Source organism: Patella vulgata, chromosome 5 (genome assembly GCF_932274485.2).
Source record: "Patella vulgata chromosome 5, xgPatVulg1.2, whole genome shotgun sequence".
Lineage (NCBI taxonomy): Eukaryota > Metazoa > Mollusca > Gastropoda > Patellidae > Patella > Patella vulgata.
Window position 1 is genome coordinate 34,533,735 of NC_065883.2, and position 23,452 is coordinate 34,557,186.

General features: G+C 35.9%; 1 protein-coding gene across 3 annotated transcripts in view; it reads right to left on the reverse strand.

The window, feature by feature from the left end:
• Positions 1–23,113, reverse strand: part of LOC126822086 (uncharacterized) — a 50,520-nt gene extending 27,407 nt beyond the window's left edge. For 2 of the 3 annotated variants that reach the window (XR_007680637.2, XR_007680636.2), the window contains exons 1-2: positions 22,859–23,110; positions 18,400–18,521 (exon numbers count right to left, since the gene is read on the reverse strand). Coding sequence is in view for 1 of the 3 variants with exons in the window: in XM_050550839.2 (XP_050406796.1) it covers positions 18,400–18,456 (57 nt within the window). In the remaining 2 variants the exon portion in view is untranslated. Of the gene's footprint in view, positions 1–18,399; positions 18,522–22,858 lie in introns of all 3 variants that reach the window. The other variant, XM_050550839.2, reaches the window with a different exon arrangement.
• Between the last annotated feature and the right edge of the window lie 339 nt (positions 23,114–23,452).

The window sequence follows — 23,452 nt, forward strand, 5'->3', positions numbered from 1 at the left end:
TACTGATGAACAAGCTGACGAAAACATCTCAAGGTTGACCTGTGATTTGATGACAAGTTGGAAGTGCTCGGGCAATATTGTGAACATGGTGTTTGATACTATCTCAAGATTGAAGTCTCAAAGTCACCAGATGTGAGAATCTTCTCCAGAATGCAAAAAAAATGGAATTACATACCACATGACATTGAACAACCATTAAACTATTTGGACATCCAAAATTTCCCACCAGAAATGCACGAATACATTCAGAAGTGGATAGATGAGATCTTTCAGATTTCACAGGTTAAGTCAAAGTATGCGAGAGATGATTATAAAGAACCCATGAATTTATGTGTAGCATCTAAGCTTATGAGGTTAGTCCTGGCACAAAGGTTAAATAAGGTTAAATCCACAAAGTTAAATTATCCCTCTTGTGGTAGTTTATCGGCCTTCAGCATCAAAAAATAACATATCTAACTTTCTCAATTAATTTGGAAAATTTCTCGGCTAATTTTCTGATTTACTCCATGTGTTGTCTTCCATGTCGGGGTGTTTAGTTATAGTTGGGGATTTGACAAACATACAAAGAAATTCGCTGAACTTCTCAAAGCATTTAATCTTATTCAGCATATAAATGAGCCTACTCATCACACTGGTCAAAACCTAGACATTATTATTACGTGAATCAATGATAATTTACTAAATTCCATGCATGTTAAAAACGCACTGTTTCTGAAAAACTAGAAACAGTGATTTAGAGCAATTCAAAGCTGACATATGAGCAGTTTTATGAACAGATCAAAGAACATGATAATATTCATCAGAAGATTAAACAATATATCATAACATTCTTATTAAATTATTAGATAAACATGCGCTGGTTGGAACTAAAAGTATAATCATCAGATCAAATAGAAATTGGTTTAATGATGAAATTCAGAAATGTAAACAGAAGAAAAGGAAAAGCAGTGGCGAAAATCAAATCTAGAAATACACAGACAAATATATATATATAAAAATAAAATGTAAAGATAGGTTGCCAGGCAACAAAACATACGCCCACAGCAGCTAAATTGTCCGAGCGGTCGTCAAGGGTTGTCGCATATTTATTCCTTTGTAGGTAATTGGGAGCCTTTACAAGACAGTTCCATACAGATCAGATTATAAATTTTGTCGTTTGAGGGTTTACAAGGTTCTACAAACTGAAACAAGGGTCTTAACTCTGGAAGTAATCTACAGAAATTATTGAAATTCATTAGGCTTCTTCATTTCAGTAACCTAAATAATGCATCTAAATTTCACAAAGATCGGATGATAACTTTTGACGTTAGAGCGTTTACAAGGATCAATAAAGTGAAACAAGGGCCATAAATCTAGACGTAATAAATGGGAATTGCTGAAATTCAATAGGCTTCTTTGTTTCAGCAATCTAAATAATGCATATAAATTTCAGAAAGATCGGATGATAACTTTTGATGTTAGAGCGTTCACAAGGATCAATAAAGTGAAACAAGGGCTATAACTCTAGACGTAATAAACAGGAATTGCTGAAATTCAATAGGCTTCTTCGTTTCAGTAATCTTAATAATGCATATAAATTTCACAAAGATCGAATGATAACTTTTGGCGTTAGAGCGTTCATAAGGTTCAATAAAGTGAAACAAGGGCCATAACTCTAGACGTAATAAATGGAAATTGCTGAAATTCAACAGGCTTCTTCGTTTCACCAATTTAAATAATGCATGTAAATTTCAGAAATATCAGATGATAACTTTTGGCGTTAGAGCGTTCACAAGAAATTGTGGACGATGGACGGACGGGCGGACCAACAGACGGACGGACGGGGGCGACGGCAATATACGTCCACATTTCAATGTGGGCGTATAAAAATGAGATTAACACTACAATAAAAAAATGCAAAACATTGCCATGTTATGAACAGTATTCTTGAGAATCGTGGTAATAATAATAATGCTTTATTTCTACTCAGTACACAATACAATACATAATTTACATATACTATTCAAAAAAAGTAGGGGATATTTGATTTTGGGGGCATAATACTAAAATATGCAAATGACTACGAAAAAAGTCACTATAGAACCTAACAGAAGAAACATTTCCAGTTACATGTGACGCCCAAACGCACCAATAGCTACCGCATGGAATGCTGGTGATGCTTGGGATCATCATGGGGGTCCAACCCAAGATTTGCACGACTCTGACTTTGAATGTTACAGTCATTGTGGCATTGAATTCCAGGGTGGAAACATCAGTTTAATTGTTTTAGTGACCAGAAAACAAATTTTGATATGCGTCGGCTTACCCAAAATGAAAGGTTACGTGCCCTTGGCATGCTACAGATCGACACAACACAGGCGGTTGTGGCGCGGACGATGAATGTTTCTCAGTCTGTCATAAGCAGGCTATGGTCCAGATACCGTGATACACAAATTGTACAGGACAGACCACGCTCAGGTCGACCAAGGGCGACAACTCAAGCCCAGGATCGATTTATCCGTACGTTGGCCTTGAGAAATCGTGTCATCACAGCAAATCAGATCAGCGCTCGTCTTCAAACAGACACTGGTGTGAGAGTGAGTGGCCAGACGATTCGGAATCGACAGCATAGGGGTCACCTTCGCGCCCGACGTCCTCGCGTGATCCCTTGTTTGAGAGATCATCACATTCAGGCAAGACGTCGTTGGTGTAGGGATCGTCAACACTGGGATAATCAACGCTGGAGCAATGTGATGTTTTCAGATGAGTCAAGGTTCACTGTTGATTTTTTGGACAGACGTAGGAGGGTGTGGCGTCGTCGAAACGAGCGCTTCCAAGACGTTAACGTCATCAGACATGATCGATTTGGGGGTGGTTCTGTTATGGTGTGGGGAGGCATCACTGTTGCTGGAAGAACGGCCTTACATGTTGTTGCAGGGCGTGTTACAGGCCAGTACTACCGGGACAACATCTTGGCAGTCCATGTTGTGCCGTTCGCACGACGTCATGGCCGCCGTTTCATCTTCCAGGATGACAACGCAAGATGTCACAGGGCCAGGATCGTTACAGGTTACCTCCAACAACAGAACATCACCACATTACCTTGGCCAGCACTGAGTCCCGACCTCTCCCCCATCGAGCATGTCTGGGACATGCTTGGACAGAGGTTACGTCAACGTCAACAACGTCCTGCCAATGTCCAAGAACTTGCTGCTGCGTTACAACAGGAATGGGACAATCTAGACCAAAATGACCTTAGACGTCTCATTAGGAGTATGCCACGTCGGATCAATGCTTGTTTGGCAAACAGAGGAGGATTTACCCGTTACTGACTTGGTTGTGATGCTGTGGTAACTTTGCTGTTTGACCCCGGGTATCATTTTACCCTTATAATGGTCAGTCTCTGCCTTACTTAGTCTAACGATCATTTGGAATAAATCGATGAATGTGAACTTCATTTCATTTTGTCATTTGTTTCTTCGTCAGTTTCATTAGGTGACTTTAATAACACTTAAAAATCAAATATCCCCTACTTTTTTTGAATAGTATATATGTAATATAAGTACACTTTTCTCTATGATGTACATAAATAGTTGATAATTTCTTCAAGGTGTCTAGCATCATTATAGTTTGCATCTCTATATGTAATAAATTCTTTAATACTGTTTCTGAGTTGGTTTGCATCTCTATATGTAATAAATTCTCTAATACTGTTTCTGAGTTGAACGTCTTCATCAGTAATTGAATATGAAATGGCTTTAGTGATTTTAGGTAATTTATAATAGTCCATGTGACAGACCTCAGATTTCGGAGTATCATTACCAATTTGATGAATAAATTCAACCATGATTTTCAGTTAGCCTGGTGCCCGAAGTGTTCAAATTTGGCTGATGGACTTCCGGTTCACTTTGCTAAATGCCATTTTGGCGGCCATCTTTAAAAATGGCCGCCGTTTTTTCATTGCAATTGAGCGCGTCAAGGAAACCTTCATAACTCTTTCACAGATTGACCTATTGATATGGAATATGGCTCAAAATGTTCGCAATAACATTCTACAGCTGCTGTTATATGACACATGTTGGTGAATGAATCATATATTTTCCAAATCAACAGATTATTCTGAAAAAAGCAACGTTTTGGCATTTTTTTTTCAAGATTTATTTTATAAGTTCACTACCAAATCATGTTCAGGGTAAATTTAGCCAAATTTTGTGTGTGGTCTTCTTAAGTTATTCATTTGGCATAAATAAATACGCTCAGTGACCCAGTCTGTACAGCTGCGGTGGTCGGAAACTCAACAAAAGTCTTGAGTAGACTGTCAATTTTAAAATGTTGAGCCTCGGCGAGTTAGGGTACTAACCATGTGAACATTTATTTAGGGTTGTCGCAATCGCAACGATATTTGGGGACCGGTTGTTTCTGAAGAAAAATTTGTCACTGAAGACGATTTTGATATTATGTCACTTCTGTGACGTCATTTTCGGTTGAATCCGTCCGATTTCCAAAATGGCCGCCAAAATTTGACGAAAAATGAATTTCTTGTTAGGATGGATGAGTATCACGCAAAGCAAGACTTGTGATATATCATATATAGGGTTTCCGTAGTCATTGTACTTTGAATTGATCTATAAAATTAGTTTCCCAAAATCCAAGATGGCGAAAATTCAAAATGGCAGTCAAAATTTGATCGATGCCTCGGATAATCGTTATTTTACAGTTTGATATGCCCTGTAATATGCCGCTTAGGGGGTTTTCGATGTCACAGAACATAAATACAACCTCTAAAGATGGCTAAAATCCAAGATGGCGGCAAGATTTTCCCTAAAATGAATGATTTTTCAGATAATCGTCATTTTTCTGTTTTGTACGGCTTGTAATATGTCCTTTATGGGGTTTTCAGGATCACTAAACTTAAATATTACCTCAAAAATAGATTTTGGATAAGGTAGATAATTGCCCCAAAAATAGATTTTTAATATCGTAGATGATTGCTTAAGAACAAAACGGGACAATTGTCAGTCTTTCTATTGGCTTTGCTTATTATAAAATTGTGTAGTAGTTTTTTAGGGGAGGATGGAATTAATTATACTAGATCTCGTAAATCAGAAAACAAGATTTAATATTATTCCAGCAAAGCTGTATGGAATTTTAATATATCTTTGCAAATATATCTAGTTGTTAAGAATTACCTATTCTGTTTGTTCACAAATGGGCCGAAATAGTGGCTCAGTGGGTAAGGCTCAACAAGGTCCGGAATTCGATCCCTGGGTCTGGGCAAATTTTTCCTCATTTCACACTGTATGACAAATAGCCATCCTCATTGACCAAGTTAGAACAGTAGGACGTTAACCCACATTGCATTTCATTTCTGGTCCACAAATCGTAATGTGATAGATTTTTACTTTGAAGAGTCTGACAACCTTTTGTGGTATCATCTAGAATCTAGACAGATGGTATCATGGATTCATATTTGTAAATTGTGAAAGTGTAAAGTGTATTTCACAACAAGTTCTAAGTTTAAAAATGATAATTACAGAGATAATTTGAAATACATTTACGACTAGGTATCCCAAAAGCCATGGCTCACGATTTCCTCTTTGTTAATGTCACAACCATCCACCTCATTGGAATTACTGTGACAGTTTTTCTTCAGCAATGTACACTAGCCAAAGTACAAGTAGAAACAGGAGATCTCGGCAGCGACAATGATGATATCATTTTAATATCATAGGCCTGCCTAAAGCGAAAGAGGAAATTGGTCGACATTATTTTTGTGATGCCTAGTCGTAAATGCATTTCAAATTATCTTCGCAACGATTCTTTTTAAACTTTCAACTTGTTGTGAAATGGATCTGTCGATACAATATCTAGACTATACCACAAAAGTTGCCAGTCATAGAGTCTTTGATGAAAAACCGGTCCAGTTGTACCATATAACGAAAAAATGCGAAAAGTACCGAGATAAAAATCTGAAAAGTACCGAAAAATGCAGACAAAATACGGAAATAGTGATAAATACCGAAAAAACTTTTTGATACTAATTACCGAAAAAATTCGAAAAACCCAAAATATCGAAAAATCAATAAATAACGAAAAAACAACACTAATTACCGAAAAAAAACCTAAGCCACAGATAAAAATTGCTAGGTGGGTCAGACTAGACCATGCATAAAAATGGGGGGAACTGTAGGTTACGCATTAAAATTATGGACACTCTTAGGTGGGTAATGGGTCAAGCAAGATCAGGCATAAATATAGTGGTACACTTTCAGTCAGGGGCGGATTGGGGCCGGGAACCGACCCGGACTTCCGTGTCGGAGCTGCCCCTTTTACTGACCGCGGAGCACGGACGGGGGTTCCGGGGGTTCTCCCGCTGGAAAAATTTGAAAAATGAACCCCAAATATGCGATTTTGTGGCATATCTGATTATAATCTTTGTCAAATAATATATCTTATAAATCGGTTAATTTAGGCCAAAAGCCTGATCTACAAGCAATTTACAACCATCTACCTGTGAAATTATCATATCGTCATATTATTAATTAACGTATTATCATTGTATCGTCGGAGTCAAGAGAATTTAACTGGTTAAAAAATGGGACTAGTTGAAAAAATTTTGACCATTTGATTAACCAGTTAGGAATATTGAATAAGTAAAGTAGGAATATTTTCATTGTAAAATGTCCCATTTTTGTTGCCGGGAGCGCTAGTTGATTCCTCCTGTGATGGGATTCGAAATCCCCATTGCATGATTCCGAATTCCGGCCCACGCCCAGCACACCCGGCCCAGAAAGTCTATTATACCAGCCCATTCCAGACTCCAGTGATGGCGTGGCGGCCCGTTAAGGCCACCGGCCACATACAACATGGACAAAAAATTTTTTTTCATTTTTTGTCCCACCGGCCCTTCGGGCGATCGCATGGCCCAATCAGCGCCTGCATTCAGTTGGCCATTGATCACAATATGTCCCGCATAAGACTAGTTGGGCATTGTAGGTGGGTCATGGGTCAGGCATTTAGTAATTGAAGCATAATCAAATAACACACTATTTACGGATAACAATTTCTATAGTTTATTTCACGGCGACGTTTCAACAAGATTTCACAAGTCCTTATCAAGCATATAACATTAAGAAACAAGCCAACAGTGAGGCTGATGTTCCCCGTCCAAATCCCTAAATAAATAGATGACCAATATTAATTAATCGCACATTTATTTTTTTCAAAAGTATCGAGCAATCAAACTGATTATCAACTATACACTAAGTTTCATCACTCTCTATCAGATAGAATCAAAGTTATCTTGTCTCAAAGCATCGATCCATGAAATTGCTTAGCTCTGCTTAGCTTTAGCCCGAAATGTTAATTACTGAACTGAGTCAAGACATTCACCTAATGAACATTTACATCAAGTTTCAGCATTCTACCCCAATTAAAAGCAGAGTTATTGTGTTCCAAAGTCTTGACCAATCAAATTGCTTATCGCTCTTTAGCCTTAGCAGAAAATTCTCACGATCGAACTTAGTCAAGCTAATATCGCCCTGACTTCATTATAACCAAAGTTTTCGTGCCCCAAAGCATCAACCAATGAGATAGCTTATCTCTGTTTACCCTAAACAGACAATGTTCGTCATCGAACTCCATCAAGGCATTCACCTAATGAACGCCTACACCCAGTTTGAACATTCTACCTCAATTAGAATGAGAGTTATTGTGTTCTAAAGTCTCGGCCAATCAAATTGCTTATCGTTCTGCTTACCCTGAGCAGAAAATGCTCATTATCGAACTTAGTCAAGGTATTGATGTAATGAAACTATACACCAAGTTTTATCACTCTCACTTAATTAGAACTAAAGTACTATCGTGTCCCAAAACATCAACCAATCAAATTGCTTATCTCTGCTTACCCTAAGCAAAAAATTCTCATCTTCGAACTCCATCAAGGCATTGGCCTAATAAACACCTACACCAAGTTTGAACATTCTAGCTCAATTAGAAAGAGAGTTATTGTGTCGCAAAAAGTGTGACGGACGGACAGACGAACCCATTTTAATAGTCCTCTGCTTTCTTCGAAAGGCGGGGGACAATAAAATGAAAAGAATATGGTTATATATATATATACAAGAGCAGTGTGGACCCTCCAATGGGATGCAAAATCAGCTAGTATGGGCAACTGTCCCAAGCCGTTAGATAAACAAATGCACATAGACAGGTATAAACTGTAATTGGTATAGATAAGCACAAGAATAAAAGATCAAACAATTATTTAAGCGGTATAATGAACCACGAGCAATAGGCCATAACAGTAAAAACATGATAACGACTTGTGAAATCTTGTTGAAAAGTCGCATTGAAGTAAACTATAGTAATTGTTATCCATAAATAGTGTGTTATTTGCTTATAAAAGACATATTACAAGCTACATCAAACAGAAAATCGATCATTTTACGGAAATTCTGGCCGCCTTTTTGAATATTCAACACTCTGTGTTTTGGTTCATTTTAAGTTCAGTAATCCCATTCAATTGGATATTACATGTAATATCAAACTGTGAAATAACTATTATCTGACAAATTGGCCATTTGAGCAACTTTTGGCCGCCATTTTGAATTTCTGCCATCTTGGATTTGGGGCACTCATATTAGAGATTATTTTACATGATCAATGTTTCTGATATCTAGTAAATCACTTTAGTTGACCAAATAGATAATTTGGGTTATATGGGTCTGAACAAGATTTTTTTTAGTAAACTTATGAACAGACATCATGAAAAAACCCCGAAAATATTGCTGTTTTCAGATTAATCTTTTATTTTGAAACCGAAAGCATTGATTAAACAACATGAATCATATACCAGCAGATTTAGAATTGTATTATGAACATTTTGAGCCATATTACATATCCGTAGGTGAACCTGTTGAGGAGTTGTGGAGGTTTCCCTGACTTACACTATTTCAAATAAAAAAATGGCGGCCATTTTTAAAGATGGCCGCCAAACTCATATTTGGCAAAGTGACCCGGATGTCCATCAACCAATTTTGGACACTTTAGACCTAAGGCTAACTGAAAATCATGGTTAAATTTATTCATCAAATTGGTAATGAAAATCTGTCTGTCACATGGACTATAAGTACAAAGGTCATATTTACATAAATTATATTTAAAACAAATAAAATTGATACTATTAGAGACTGTAGACTGGCTTCCATACAGAGCATGTTTACTATATATGCTTAAACATTTATTACTGCTATATATGATATGAACTAAAAAATTTTTTTAAAAATCTCTTGTGTAATTGACAATCTATAGGAACATCATTACAAATAACATGTAAAAGATTGCTGTGTGTACGCTGAGAAATACAAAATAATCTTCTTATACTTTTACGCCATGCTGTATAAAATAAATGAATATTTTTATGAGAATTTATATTTAGTGACAGATGATACAAATTTAAAATTCTTCAGGGTTACATTTACTCTCAACTAAAAAGTTGTTAACACAGTTTAATAAGTGTTCAGATTTGGATGCCGAGTTAAGTGTGCTACTCAAGTGGTTATCTGAGGAAACGACCTTAATGACCTTGCCATCCATATATACATCTTTAACAGTGTTGATACAGTTTTGATTAAAAGGGAATAGTAAAAGTTTTGTTTTATCTGGATTGAACTTCAGATCAAAGTCTTTAGAAAACTGACTTGCTATGTCTAGCAGTTTGGTAAGAGCTTGTCCAGTAGGTGTGACAAAAGTAATGTCATCAGCGTATGCTAAAGCACCTATATAGCAGCCAATTCCACCATTTTTACACCGAGACAATAACTCGTCTAGATAAATGGTAAACAATATCGAAGACAAAACACCACCCTGTCTTACTAGTTGTGTCACCCAATTTGACTCTAATTTTCTGATTTAAATACATATTTAAAAGAAATCTTGTAATTGCAGGACAAATTCCTTGAGTCAATAATACTGTAAACAGTTTTACATAATTTAAACGGTCAAATGCCCGGCTTGCATCTAGCAGTGCTACGTAAACATCAGACCTCCTGCTATTATAATATCTTATACAAATGAACAATGTGAAGTTGAGTGCTTTGCTTTGAAACCAAACTGCAAGTCTGAATACTGAAATACATCTTTTTTTTGTTCAATCAGTATCCAGTCAAAGAATTTACCAATGATGCTACTAAGAGCAAATGCCTCTATAGTTACTAGAATCATTTAAAGACTTCTTCCGGTTCTTTGGAATGGGTATGATTGAACATAGAACAAAGTTTCTAGAAGGGAAACCATTTACTATCATGGAAGTTAATAACATCGAAAATTGAACAAATAAGGTGTGTGAAGCTTGGATTATGTGATTTTAAGTTTGCCATCTTTTTTTTCATGTTTCAAATGCTTTACAGCCTTAATAACATCTTCCGCACACACTACACACACTTACAATTGCAATTATAATGTTTATTAATACTATTTCCAATTTCATTCTGAAGATTCAACATATCATCATTATTGAAGGACACTGAATTAAATAACTCGTCGTACTTATTACAAAATAGATTACATATATTCTCTGCGCCTATCTTACCATCAATCGCATTAGGTAGAGAATTACATGACCCACTTATTTTCTTAATTTCATTCCAAAAAATCTTTATGTCTATTGGACATTAAACTGTCAGCAAGTTTGTTTGAACAGATTATATCTTTGTTATGCTTAACCTGTCTTAATGCATAATAGTATTTAGCCCTTGTTGTTCTACGTATGGTAGCTGTAGCTAACGTGCCAGATTTTGGGGGAATTGTTGTCCTTCCATAGCTGATGCCAAAATGTAGCTCTGTCCCGAAAGTCCCTGACCTCTTCGTTCCAGCCAGGAATATTTCCCGTTTTTGGAATGCATTTTTCGCCAGTTTTTAGAGTGACATATACTAATTCATCAAAATAAGTGTCTAATTCATTATTATGATTGGAACACAAGTCATTTTTACAGTTTAAGACATTAATTGGGATATAAAAATCATGTAAAAGCACATTCAATGTGTGTTTATATTTTTCTATATGTTGATCTGTAGTTTCATCCCATTTCAACCTTTGGCGGGCATCTTGACCCGTAGACGACTTGTCATAATAGCCAAGGGGGATATTAAGTGATAAGCTAAGAACAGAATGATCAGAAAAGTTGTCAAAATCATGCACAGATTCATGACTTATGACATTTAACAAATTGGGGGTGAGGAAAAAGTGATCAATGATAGATCTACTGTTGTTTATATAACTTTCATAAGTATAAGAAACATGACTTGAGGGGTGATTATATGCCCCTTCTAAGGTACAATCGGACATAAATTTAAAAAGGTTCTGTGTTTGATTAGAAGTGGTTCGTCTAATGTCAGTATTGAAGTCTCCGGAAACGATTAAATGATCAGTTTGATTCTCGTCACATAGTTGGCTTATCTGGTTAAGGGTGTTTACACTGTCACATGGCATATAAGCATTGCATAATAGAATCGATATGTCACTACACTAAGCTAACACAGCACAAATATGGTTTGATTCGAATATAATAGGCTGTATATTGCACAACAGTGTGTTGCGCCACAATATCATGCATCCTTCGTAAGGCCGGCCCTGAATAAAAGCACCACTATCCATACCCGATGTTCCATGAGCTGAAATGATTGGGATTTTAGACTGTAATACTGGTAGTTGCTCGTTTAGCAGCCAATGTTCTTGAATAAAGACAAAATCATGAGAACAACACAGTTTATCTATGTATTTGATCCTGCCTGCACCGAGACCGTGGGAATTATAAGTTGTGAAATTCACAAGATTATCAATAAAATTCTAAATAAATTTTTTCAAAAACAAAGTTGATACTATATGATAAGGTCTTGGAACAATTCCACTCGCTGACTTTCAGGATAGTAATACCTACTCTGGTGAGCAACTCTGAACATTTAGAACCGTATCTAATCTGGATATAAATAAGATCATCAAAGCATCATCATCAGCATCGTGCACTCTAGATCCCATTCCTACTTGGTTACAAAAACAGTGTGTTGACGTGATAATCCCAGTTATCACAGATATGGTAAATTTCTCTTTGGCTTCTGGCTGTATAACTGAGTTTCTGAAAGAGGCGTTAGTGTTTCCGCTACTAAAAAAGCCCAACCTTGATAAAGAATTACTAAAGAATTACAGACTGGTTTCTAATCTTTCTTTTCTTTCAAAATTTTTTGAGAAAGCTGTTGCATTCGAATTTATAAGTCTTCTGCATATTAATAACCTCAACTAAGTATTCCAATCTGCATGTAGAAAACAACACAGCACTGCCACCGCTTTATTATCTGTTCAAAGTGACTTACTTAATGAGATGGATAAGAAACAAACATCAGTACTAGTCCTGCTTGATCTAACGCTGTTCAACACGATGACCACCAAATTCTATTTAAAAGTTTGCTGAACAACTTTGGTGTAAGTGGACTAACCCTTACATGGTTCCAGTCAGACCTTAAAAACAGTACACAGACAGTTGTTTTCAAAGGTTCCCCATCCAACTCAACGGTTTTAAAGTATGGTGTGCCACAGGGTTCCGTTCTTGGTCCTTTAGTATTTACTACATACACAACATCTTTAGGAAATATCATTCGTAAACATGGTCTTAACTACCATCTGTACGCCGACAACACTCAAATTTATATAGCTTTTGACTTTGAGCCTTCTTCTGAACCATCTGAGATATTCAAACTTGAGGCCTGTTTATCAGATATTCGTAAATGGATGGACTCAAATTTATTAAAACTTAACGATGACAGAACAGAAATTACAAGCCAACAGTGAGGCTGATGTCCCCCGCCGAAATTAATTAATCGCACATTTATTCTTTATCAAAAGTATCAAGCAATCAAACTGATTATCAACTATACACTAAGTTTCATCACTCTCTATCAGACAGAATCAAAGATATCTTGTCCCAAAGCATCGACCAATGAAATTTCTTAGCTCTGCTTAGCTTTAGCTTGAAATGTTAATCATTGAACTCAGTCAAGACATTTACCTAATGAACATCTACATCAAGTTTAAACATTTTACCTCAATTAAAAGCTCCTTAGCCAAAGCAGAAAATTCTCATCATCGAACTTAGTCAAGGTAATGATATAATGAATCTATACTTGAAGTTTCATCACTCTCACTTAATTAAAACAAAAGTTATCCTGCCCCAAAGCATCAAACAATCAGATTGCTTACAGTACACTTTAAGCGGAAGTACTAAATTTCCCCGAGGTCCAACCTAGGTGGAAATGAAAAATCGCGGACGTCAGTTAATCAATCCGCTCTGGCCACGCTCAAAATTCCGCTCTAAATTTCCTCCGCGATTATTTTAAACCGCCTCCCACCGCGAAATTTTAATAAGTCGGACTTTCCACGAATGTAGTTGGCACATCCATAGATGGCTTGGAATGGGTTTATTCATCGTGCGATTCCACGGCAGTGATATCGTAGTCGAATATCGGCTAATACGGCATGCCAAAAGAAAGATTGTTAATTTAACACGGTTAGACACGCAGATTTTACTGGCTTATATTGAAAAATAACAAATATCAAAAATTGGCAGGCTTTTATATAATATAATAAACAGAGTTATGGCTGTACGATACATTACTTCATCAATATGTTCGACATTTTTAAGACATTCAAACTCATTCAAATTACGAAAATTTCAAAATCTACACACATAGATGATGGTCTTACCGTGGGCGAAAGTTTTGTCCATTAAAATATCCATTCCCATTCTGACAAATAAGTTTCACAATGCATTGTAAATCGGTAAATCACACCTGAAGTAATATACATGTATCTTCGGATTTAAATCACAAATGAATTAAATGCACACCTCGCCAGAAGTCAACGTCAACCTTGACGCAACATGTACATTAACACGTATCGGTCGGATAATACCATGATGACCTTTTCATTTCGGCACCAAAGAGTCTGAGTCAATGCATACTGTCAATCAAGTTTCCAAATTACGTGAATTCACACGTGTCATCAAAAGGAATTGATAATTGACTATAATAGAAGCCCCTTTAACAACAAATTGTTACCATGTCGTAGTCTTGTAGACAATACTTTCATTCTGAATTGTCAGTAAGTAATTATTACCCAAAATAGTTGACCTCATTAATAAAGAATAATTACAATTGGGACGCGAACAAACTGGATTTTCACACTAAATAGGTGCGGTTGTCACGGCTAAATTACGAACGGGCTACGATGAATTAGGGTTAGGTTAGGGTTCCAATATCTTTCTTTAGGGTTAGGGTTCATTAGTCCACCGATATCTATCATTAGGGTTGGGTTAGGGTTCGGTTTATTGATACCCACATTATAGTATTTCTTATTTAACTAACGCATGCTTTTTTGTTAGGCAATTTCCTTTGTACTGTTTGATGTTCACTCTTTGATCAGTTACTATTAATCGAAGTTCATAAGATCTGGTTGTTAGGTCTTTTATTAAAGGTTCTTCGATATGTTCATTGATAATTACTGGAAAGAAACCGAACCGGATTATTATTTAGGATATTTATCGTCAACTGTATAAATAAGGTAAGCAGTTTGTGTGTTGCATTTATAAGCTAAAGTATAAAAAGAAATATTTGAAGGGGCTATTTAAGACATGATAGCCTTATACCTGTAACTGAAACGATTTGACGCATTGATCTGTTTTGCAATGTAGGGGAATGGGGAATCTACAAAGTCAAATAAGAAACTGAAATAAGTAAACAATCTTCCAGCTTCTATCCAATATGACTTTTAATTTTGGGGACATAAAGTACATGTATATATTGAACGTTGGGAGCCGAATCGTCATTTTAATTGAATTACCATTAAAGGAGAAAATATTCCTTCCTAGCAATTTATGCTAATTCGTTTATTTCTACGAATATCGTTAAATTGTTGTTCATAATTAAAACGGATAATAAATCAGTATATAAAACCCCCAGCATATTTTAAGACATCCACGTGCAAATTGCTACCTTTTATATATGTTTATTGTCGTCCATTTTCAGACATTGTTATCAGAATTCACGAAACATGGTTTCATTGTCTGCTTGTCGGATCAACTAATGACTTAGTAAGTTGCTATGTGTATGTGCTTTATGGTGTGATTCACGAATTAAATGCCGATGTAGATGTACATTATAAAGGAATAGAACATAACGGACATTTTAGGATATGAATACAATAATCATTGGTACACTTTAGTTAATAATCAAAACGGATTTTGAAAAGAGTATTATGAATATATGAATTACCGGTGAACTAAAACAACTAATATACTCGTGATATCGTTCCATTAAATTATTATTATTATTATTATTATTATTACAGCATATTTATAGTGCACCCTTTCATATAACATGTTCAGGGGCACTTTACAAAGTGACAATGTAAATCACACATAAACAACAAGATTATGGGCATGTTAACGATTGTATACAGAGTCAGTTAAAAGCCTGATTAAATAAATGTGTTTTAAGTTGTTTTTTAAAAGAATACAGAGATGTACAACATCTTAAACTAAATGGTAGATTATTCCATAAAACAGGTGCTTGATAACTAAAAGAGCGCTGACCATAGGAGACTAGTTGAACAGTTTTGGGCTTTTATGTGGCAATATGGACTAAATTACTCTGACTATTTCAAATCACTATGGACTATAATCCGCTGCGAATTTTATAATTTCGCCGACTATAATCCGCCGCGAATTTTATAATTTCGCGGGCGATAATCCACCGCGAATTTTATATTTTCGCTGACTTTTTTCTGCCCAGAACGTCTCTAATTCCGCGGAGTGTATATGGGTAAAACACTGCGATTTTTGAGCGGAAAAAACGCCCACAAGGACTATTTTCATACTTCCGCCTGAAGTGTACTGTATCTCTGCTTACCATAAGCAGACAATGTTTATCATCGAACCCCATCAAGGCATTCACCCAATGAACGTCTACACCAAGTTTGAACATTCTACCTCAATTAGAAGGAGAGTTATTGTGTTCCAAAGTATTGACCAATCAAATTGCTTATCGCTCTGCTTACCCTGAGCAGAAATGCTCACTATCAAACTTGGTCAAGGTATTGATGTGATAAAACTATACACCAAGTGTCCTCACTCTCACTTTATTATTTTAAACTAATGTTATCGTGTCGAAATGAATCAACTAATCAAATTGCGTATCTTTGCTTACCCGAAGCAGAAAATTCTCATCTTCGAACTCCATCAAGGCATTCACCTAATAAACACCTACACCAAATGTGAACATTCTTGCTTAATTAGCATTAGAGTTAATGTGTTCCAAAGTCTCAACCAATCAAATTGCTTACTGCTCCACTTACCCTAAGCTGAAAATGCTCATTATCGAACTTAGTCAAGGTAATGATATAACGAATCTATACTCGAAGTTTCATCACTCTCACTTAATTAAAACCAAAGTAATCATGCCCCAAAGCATTAACCAATCAGATTGCTTATCTCTGCTTACCGTAAGCAGACAATGTTTATCATCGAAGTCCATCGAGGCATTCACCTAATAAACACTTACACCAAGTTTGAACTTTTATAAGCCCACCTAGTAACGAGTCTTGGGTCCTAATTAATGACCTCAAGACAATAACACCCCTCTAAATGTGAAACAGGAAGTGTTTATCGACATTGTAACATGCTATTTTTAAGGATTTTATTGTGTAAACTTCAAAATTAGTCAAACTGCAAATCGGTTACCTGAGCGCAAACTGGTCTTCCTCCTTCAATCGCCGCAACGATGGCGACCACACAGTGGTCGGCATTCGGTAAACCCCGGTAACCGGTTTAAGCCAAGGTGGGCCGAATTAATTGTCGAATCCATGTCAAGATAAATTCAGTTTTAAAATGCCAGAGTCTCGGGTCGCTGGTAAATAAATTATGAAAGAAAATGTTATTCAGATATTTTCAATAAAATATTTTTTTAACGTTGGAAGATTTTTTTAAAAAGATCAGTAAATTACCGTTTTTTCTTAGTACATTTTTTTTATTGACCTGTAGGCGTAATGCCAGCCGTGATTGAAATAGTTACGACCTGCTAACCGAGACGAGATCGGTAACTCTTGGCAACAATATGATGGCTACGCTTCTTTCGAAGTTTATAATAACATGGGTAAGTTTTTCACCTTTATTTGCAGACCGCCAACACAATTTTATTGCTAGTTCTTGTTTAAAGAGCAGTTCTTGCTTACATCGCCAAAATATCCTATAAAACTATGTAATGCCTAGGATTCTTGCGGTTGCTAAGTACATGTACAATGTGTTGTCAACCAATAATGTCAATTTTGGCTTAATTTCCCATTATTAGGCCCATCTCAGTTGCTTTTTCATCTCCCTTATTACACTTTCAAGCGATTTCTGGTGACTAATGCCTCATTATTAGGCAGATCATGTTAGTCATTAGATCAAACCTTGATTTAAAATTTCCACTTTAAGTAAACATTGCAGAGTGCAAAAAAAAAAGAAAACAAAATTGTCTAAACTGCCTAGTTACAAATAATTTATGACTGATTTTCTACTGTTTTATGTATTTCAGAGATTTAAGTTGAGGAAGATGGTTAAGCACTAAAATGAAAAAAGTACACTGTAATATTTATACGCAGTTATTTGCCTTACTTAAAGATGGGTTCCCGCGTACAAACTGGGTGATTTAATGGCATATATGGACCAAAAACATATTCAAACTAATTAATTTGTCATAATTATGCTTCAAATCCTTCTCAAACATTGTAATTGCAAAGGAATGCCCTGCTATTAAAATTCGATCAAACCAGGTCGTGTTTACGTCACGTCTTGGAAGTCAGAGGAGAATCCATTGCATACATAAGACAATGTTGCCTTTAATCGCTTACTATTTATTACAAATATAGAATCCTAATTAAATTCTCGGATTATCCACTACCCACGTCTTTTTCCGTCATTTTTATCTCAGAAAGTGTTGTACGTCTAACTCTTCATAAAGTTTATCAACTTGTACAACAAGCGCTCAATGTTCGCTTGTGACCTTTGACATAACGCGTGCAGAAGTTTTTAATCGTCGGGCTGTTGATTAGGGGAACCCTTACGTTTTTGTCCTGTATACGCTCCATGAGTGTTTTTCGGGGAATCCAGTATTTTTCTAGTAAGATTGGATATCTCTACTTTCCATATATACCAAAATTGCCATAGTTTTATTGGAAATTACCACCCGATAAATATTTTTCTGGGAACCCATCTTTAAACAGAGGGGTGTTATTGTCTAAAACGCAAGATTCAACCTTAACCATGTTACAATTAAATATAAAATGAAAGTTAATTAGCCATTCAATGACTTATCATACATGTTGTAACTTACCACTTTCCATCTTTCCTTTACCAACTGATTTGGTAGTAGTAGATCTTCTGTGGTCATACTGACTGACCAGTCAATTACAACTACATATATCTAACCCATTACTCAAATACGGCATAGTTTCACTGAAATACAAAAATATCATTACCAGTTAAGTCTTCATCACCACAGCCTAAAGTGTTTCAAATTCTACTGCAACAAATATTAGTCTAATTGTTTAAGCGGCATTTAGTAACTGAATGAGCACTTAAAGATACATTATGGGAGATTCGGTAACGAGTTGGCAGTTCTCACTATAATAGTTAAAAACTAGATAATGTAAAGGCAATTTGGTGAAAATTTCATTCAAATTGATCCAATATGAACCGAGAACTAAGCGACTGAAATTCCCGTAATCCTAGGTCATCATTACTAAAGTCAGTACGATAAACAGCATAGTCTCGATTATTCGTTTAATCGAGAAGGAAAGTTATGCAGTAAATCGGCTTACAATCCACTAAAGATCGCAGGCTAGCGCTGTCATCTAGAGTTGATTATGGCCTGGATAGGTTAATTAATGTCTAATTAATAATTTAGATAACATTCCAGGCCTAAAGAAAGACCTGAAATAGGCAGATTTAGCTCTTGCATAATATAATGTATGTTTAAAAGATTTATTTCTGATAATGCTTTGATGAAGGTTCTCCCATCTTTATCAAGCAAAGAATTACCAGTAGCCTGGACAGAACCATGTCAAATTTGGATGCAGGGTTAATAAAGGTCATATTTACAATTGATTGTGACGAAAATGACCATCACCTTGTTAATGGGTAGATTGAGACAACCTTCCCCATATATTTTGTCCAGAATAATATCCATTGTACTTTGTAGTCGAAGCAGAGACAATTTAAAATCTGTGATGTAATTATCGTTTTGATGAAAAATATTGTCAACTTTGCTTACTAACGCCCGATGTGATTTGCGTTGGGCTTTGCTACGTGGAACTATATAGCACCATCTCTTATCTCGAAACACGGAGGGTTGACAGATGAGGTTTGTGATCTACATGTACTTCGAACCACATCAAGGCATTGACCTAATAAACACCTAAACCAAGATTGAGTATTCTAGCGCAATTAGAAGGAGAGATATTGTGTTCCAAAGTCTCGACCAATCAAATTGCTTATCGCTCTGCTTACCCTGAGCAGAAAATGTTCATTATCGAACTTAGTCAAGGTATTGATGTAATAATGAAACTATACCAACTTTCATCACTCTCACTTAATTAGAACTAAAGTTATTGTGTCCCAAAGCATCAACCAATCAAATTTAATATCTCTATTTCAGCAATAACTAATTTCAGTTTTGAAAACCCAATTGTAACCAGTGTCTGCGATTTATTCACACTTAAACATACATTATGCAAGAGGTAAATCTGCCTATTGCAGGTCTTTCTTTAGGCCTAAAATGTTATTTAAACTATTAATTACACATTTATTAACAAAACAAGACCATAATAAACTCTCGTTGGCATCGGATACTCAAGATTTTAACTAGATTAGAACAGTTCGCCATTTAAAAATTAAATTTAACCACCAGCTGCCAGGCAGGATACGCCCACATTTTGCAAGATATGGATAGAGAAGATAAAACAAACAGGATTTTTTGTACAATCAGGTGCAAAAATCCAGAAAGTTATGGTCTGAAATGCACAAATATCAAAAGGGACTGAGATCTTTGGGATATAATGATATGTTTTAAGTTTCATCAGAATTGGATTAAAATTGTGACCTCTAGAGGGTGAACAACCTTCGTATTGCATACTTTTACACAATTTGCGTACAAAGAGCGGCCATTTTGTCGGGCAGTTTCATTTCGTTTTTCCCAAAATTCGAATTCAACCCTCATTATGGTGGAATGGTGAAATATTTAAACTGTTTTTAAAATCAAAAAAAAAAATTGTAACCTCTAGAGAATCCGCAAGCTAAAAATGTGATTTTTCGAACAATCAAGAGCATAATCCAGGAAGTACGCTCTGATTTCACGATTATCAAAAGGAACCAAGATCTTATTGTGAAATCGTGACCTCTACATGTACATGGACGCCAAGCTAAAAACGCGAATTTTTTGTACATTCAATGGTCATAATTCAGGAATTTACGATCCGATACGCACAAATATCGAAAGGAACCAAGATCTTTGGGTAAAAAACATTATTTCAATTTCACCTCTCATCAAAATCTGATAAAAATTGTGACCTCTAGAGGGTCCACAAGCTTGATATACCAGATGCTATACACTATATGCGTACGAGGGGCGGCTTTTGTTCGGCAGTTTTGGCTTGATTTTCACAAAATTCGAACTCAATGAACATTACGGTGTAACAGTGATATATTCGAACATTTTTTTTTTTAAATCAGATAATAATTGTGACCTCTAGAGGGACAAGCATACAATCAGGGGCCATAATTCAGGAAGTTACTATCTGATATGCCCGAATATCGAAAGGAGCCAAGATCTTTGATTTATAAACATGTATTTCAAGTTTCAACAAAATTGGATGAAAATTGTGACCTCTAGAGTGTCCACAAACTAAAAACATGATTTTTCATACAATCAGGGGCCATAATCCATGAAGTTATGGTCCGATACATGCCAATATCGAAAAGAACCGAGATCTTAAGGAGATAAACCTATATTTCAAGTTTCGTTGAAATTGGCTAAAAACTTTTTGACACCAACTATTACATATACCATTATAGTTATTATTACTATAGTTACAATATACTGCAAATTAATTTACTAATTGATCGTAAAACCGAAAGTACAACACCATTTACGACATCCAAACCTTTAACATTGCAGTGCCATAAATTGGTCTGGGTGACCTATTTACGGCAAATATACAAATTTAAAGACCGTAGAATTGTAAAATGAATAGACCTACACAACTTCTAAATATAAATAAACAAAATACCAAAACTTCTTTCTTTAAACTAATTTGGGATGATAGGATCTACTACGGCACACAAAAATAAATTATGCCGTGGCAGACATGGTTTGCGTAGGCTCTTACCATGACTTTGCCGTTTGCCTTTGTAAATTTCAAGCGATCGGTTTGTGTACAGAGAAGGACGAAGGGGTTTAAATACGACTGGGTGGCTTTCTTCGATTTTTTCTTTGTGCCACCCGGCGTGGGCACATCCCTGTATCTTAATCAAACTATTTACATTTATTTGTATCTTTGTGTCCTTTTGAGACTGTTTATAATTATATAGTGTTGTTAATAAAATACCGTGAAGCAGTGTCAACCAGCCGGTATCTCATGATCGAGGCTATCTCATGGTGGACCTTCTGGGACCGTTGCTAGTCACGTAAATAAAATAATTTAGCAGGAATTAAAAGTCATTTATATCTTTCTGTGAATTTTATTACAAATGACAAGTGCCTTGTAGATGTGGTCTTTGATGAATGTTGTTGCTACCATTCCTTGGTTTGGATGACAGATGTGATCCGGCTCTATCACTTCCTGTTTTACGGATGGACTTCGTTACCGTTTATTTTTTCACATTCACCTCTAGCTTACTTTACTTGTCACCTACGGTGTCATGTTCATAAACAAATAGTGGATTTTAATGTGTTAATTCATTGTTCATATTTAAACGCAGTTTTACAGGACAAATTTTTGACCTCTCTAAATTTGACCAAATAATTATGGAAGTGCGTAATTATTACGGATGAAAACGGACATGCGGCGGGTCATGAGAAACAAATAATTAATTAACCGCGGCGTAATTAAACATACCCAGCGTCGTTCTGGCCGAATGTTATGTACGTAGTGACACAACTTTCACTTATCTGCAAATTTTGTCAGTAAAGTTAATCAACCTGTGTTTTTTAAAAGAAGTGAACAGCTATTTATCATTACAGTGCATTAATCATACACGACCAATAACCGTAGTACTTATGATATTCCCGTTGACTTAGTTACACATTTTGATTAGCTGTTTTACACAATATATATTTAGCCCTGCCTTCATCAATCATGATGTCAAGCCCTTTCCGGTATTAAAGCCTTAATTTGCACATCGGCATTTTCCAGAAAGAACTATTGCCTATCTTCAATATCTTAAGACTAGCCACAGTCTAGAGCTAAGTTAAATCTTGTGAACATCAACTATGATCAACATGGTCATTATTTTCTCTCCAAATAAAACTTATTCTGATCAACAATTCCCAACTTTATATTGAATAGAGATATTTTGATGTTCGACAAATATGCATAGTATGAATACTTAGCCTGCTAGAACATAGAGACTTCGAGTCACACTGTCTATACTATTTTGCGGTGCCGAATCATTATCATTGTTTATTTTCAGTTAATTTTTCTAAAAGAACTTCTTTGACCTCTATATAACAAATTCTAACGATACTATCAATATATTGATATTGCGAATATCTAAATTGGGTTATATCAACTCACCTAAAACCGAAACATACTTTATAATACCACAGACATCATAATTAAAGCCAGAAGATTATAAATTCACGTCATTCTGTTAAGGTATGTCGCATCGCCATGGTTCACTTCCGGCTTTCACAGTGAGGCCTTAGCAAGTTGAAGGTCATCGATGGTTTTAGGGCCACAGTCCACACATCCCTAATGATTTCCCCATTGACTTTCATGTTAATTCTCGTTTATTAGACCGGTTTAACTTTCTTCCCAAATGTTCGTTCGGTAGAACGCTTTCTACCACAGATGGAGCAACATGTGGTAACCTCTTGTTCAAAAATACGTATGAGGTCCACCATAGAAAAATTGAGATACACAAACTGGAAGTAAAGACTATAAAACATGCAATTTTCCGCCCCACATTTCAACCTAACCAACCTCTCAACACTTGTATTTTTCCGCCTCAAAATCATGAGTATTCACTAAAATCATGGCAGATAATGTATTTTCAAATCCTTTTCTTCGATTCTACACCAAAAAGTCAACAAAAATCGCCATGCAAAAGGGGGGGGGGGAGAAAGACTAAAAATAACTCTCGCCCTTCACAACGGGAACTTGAGTAAT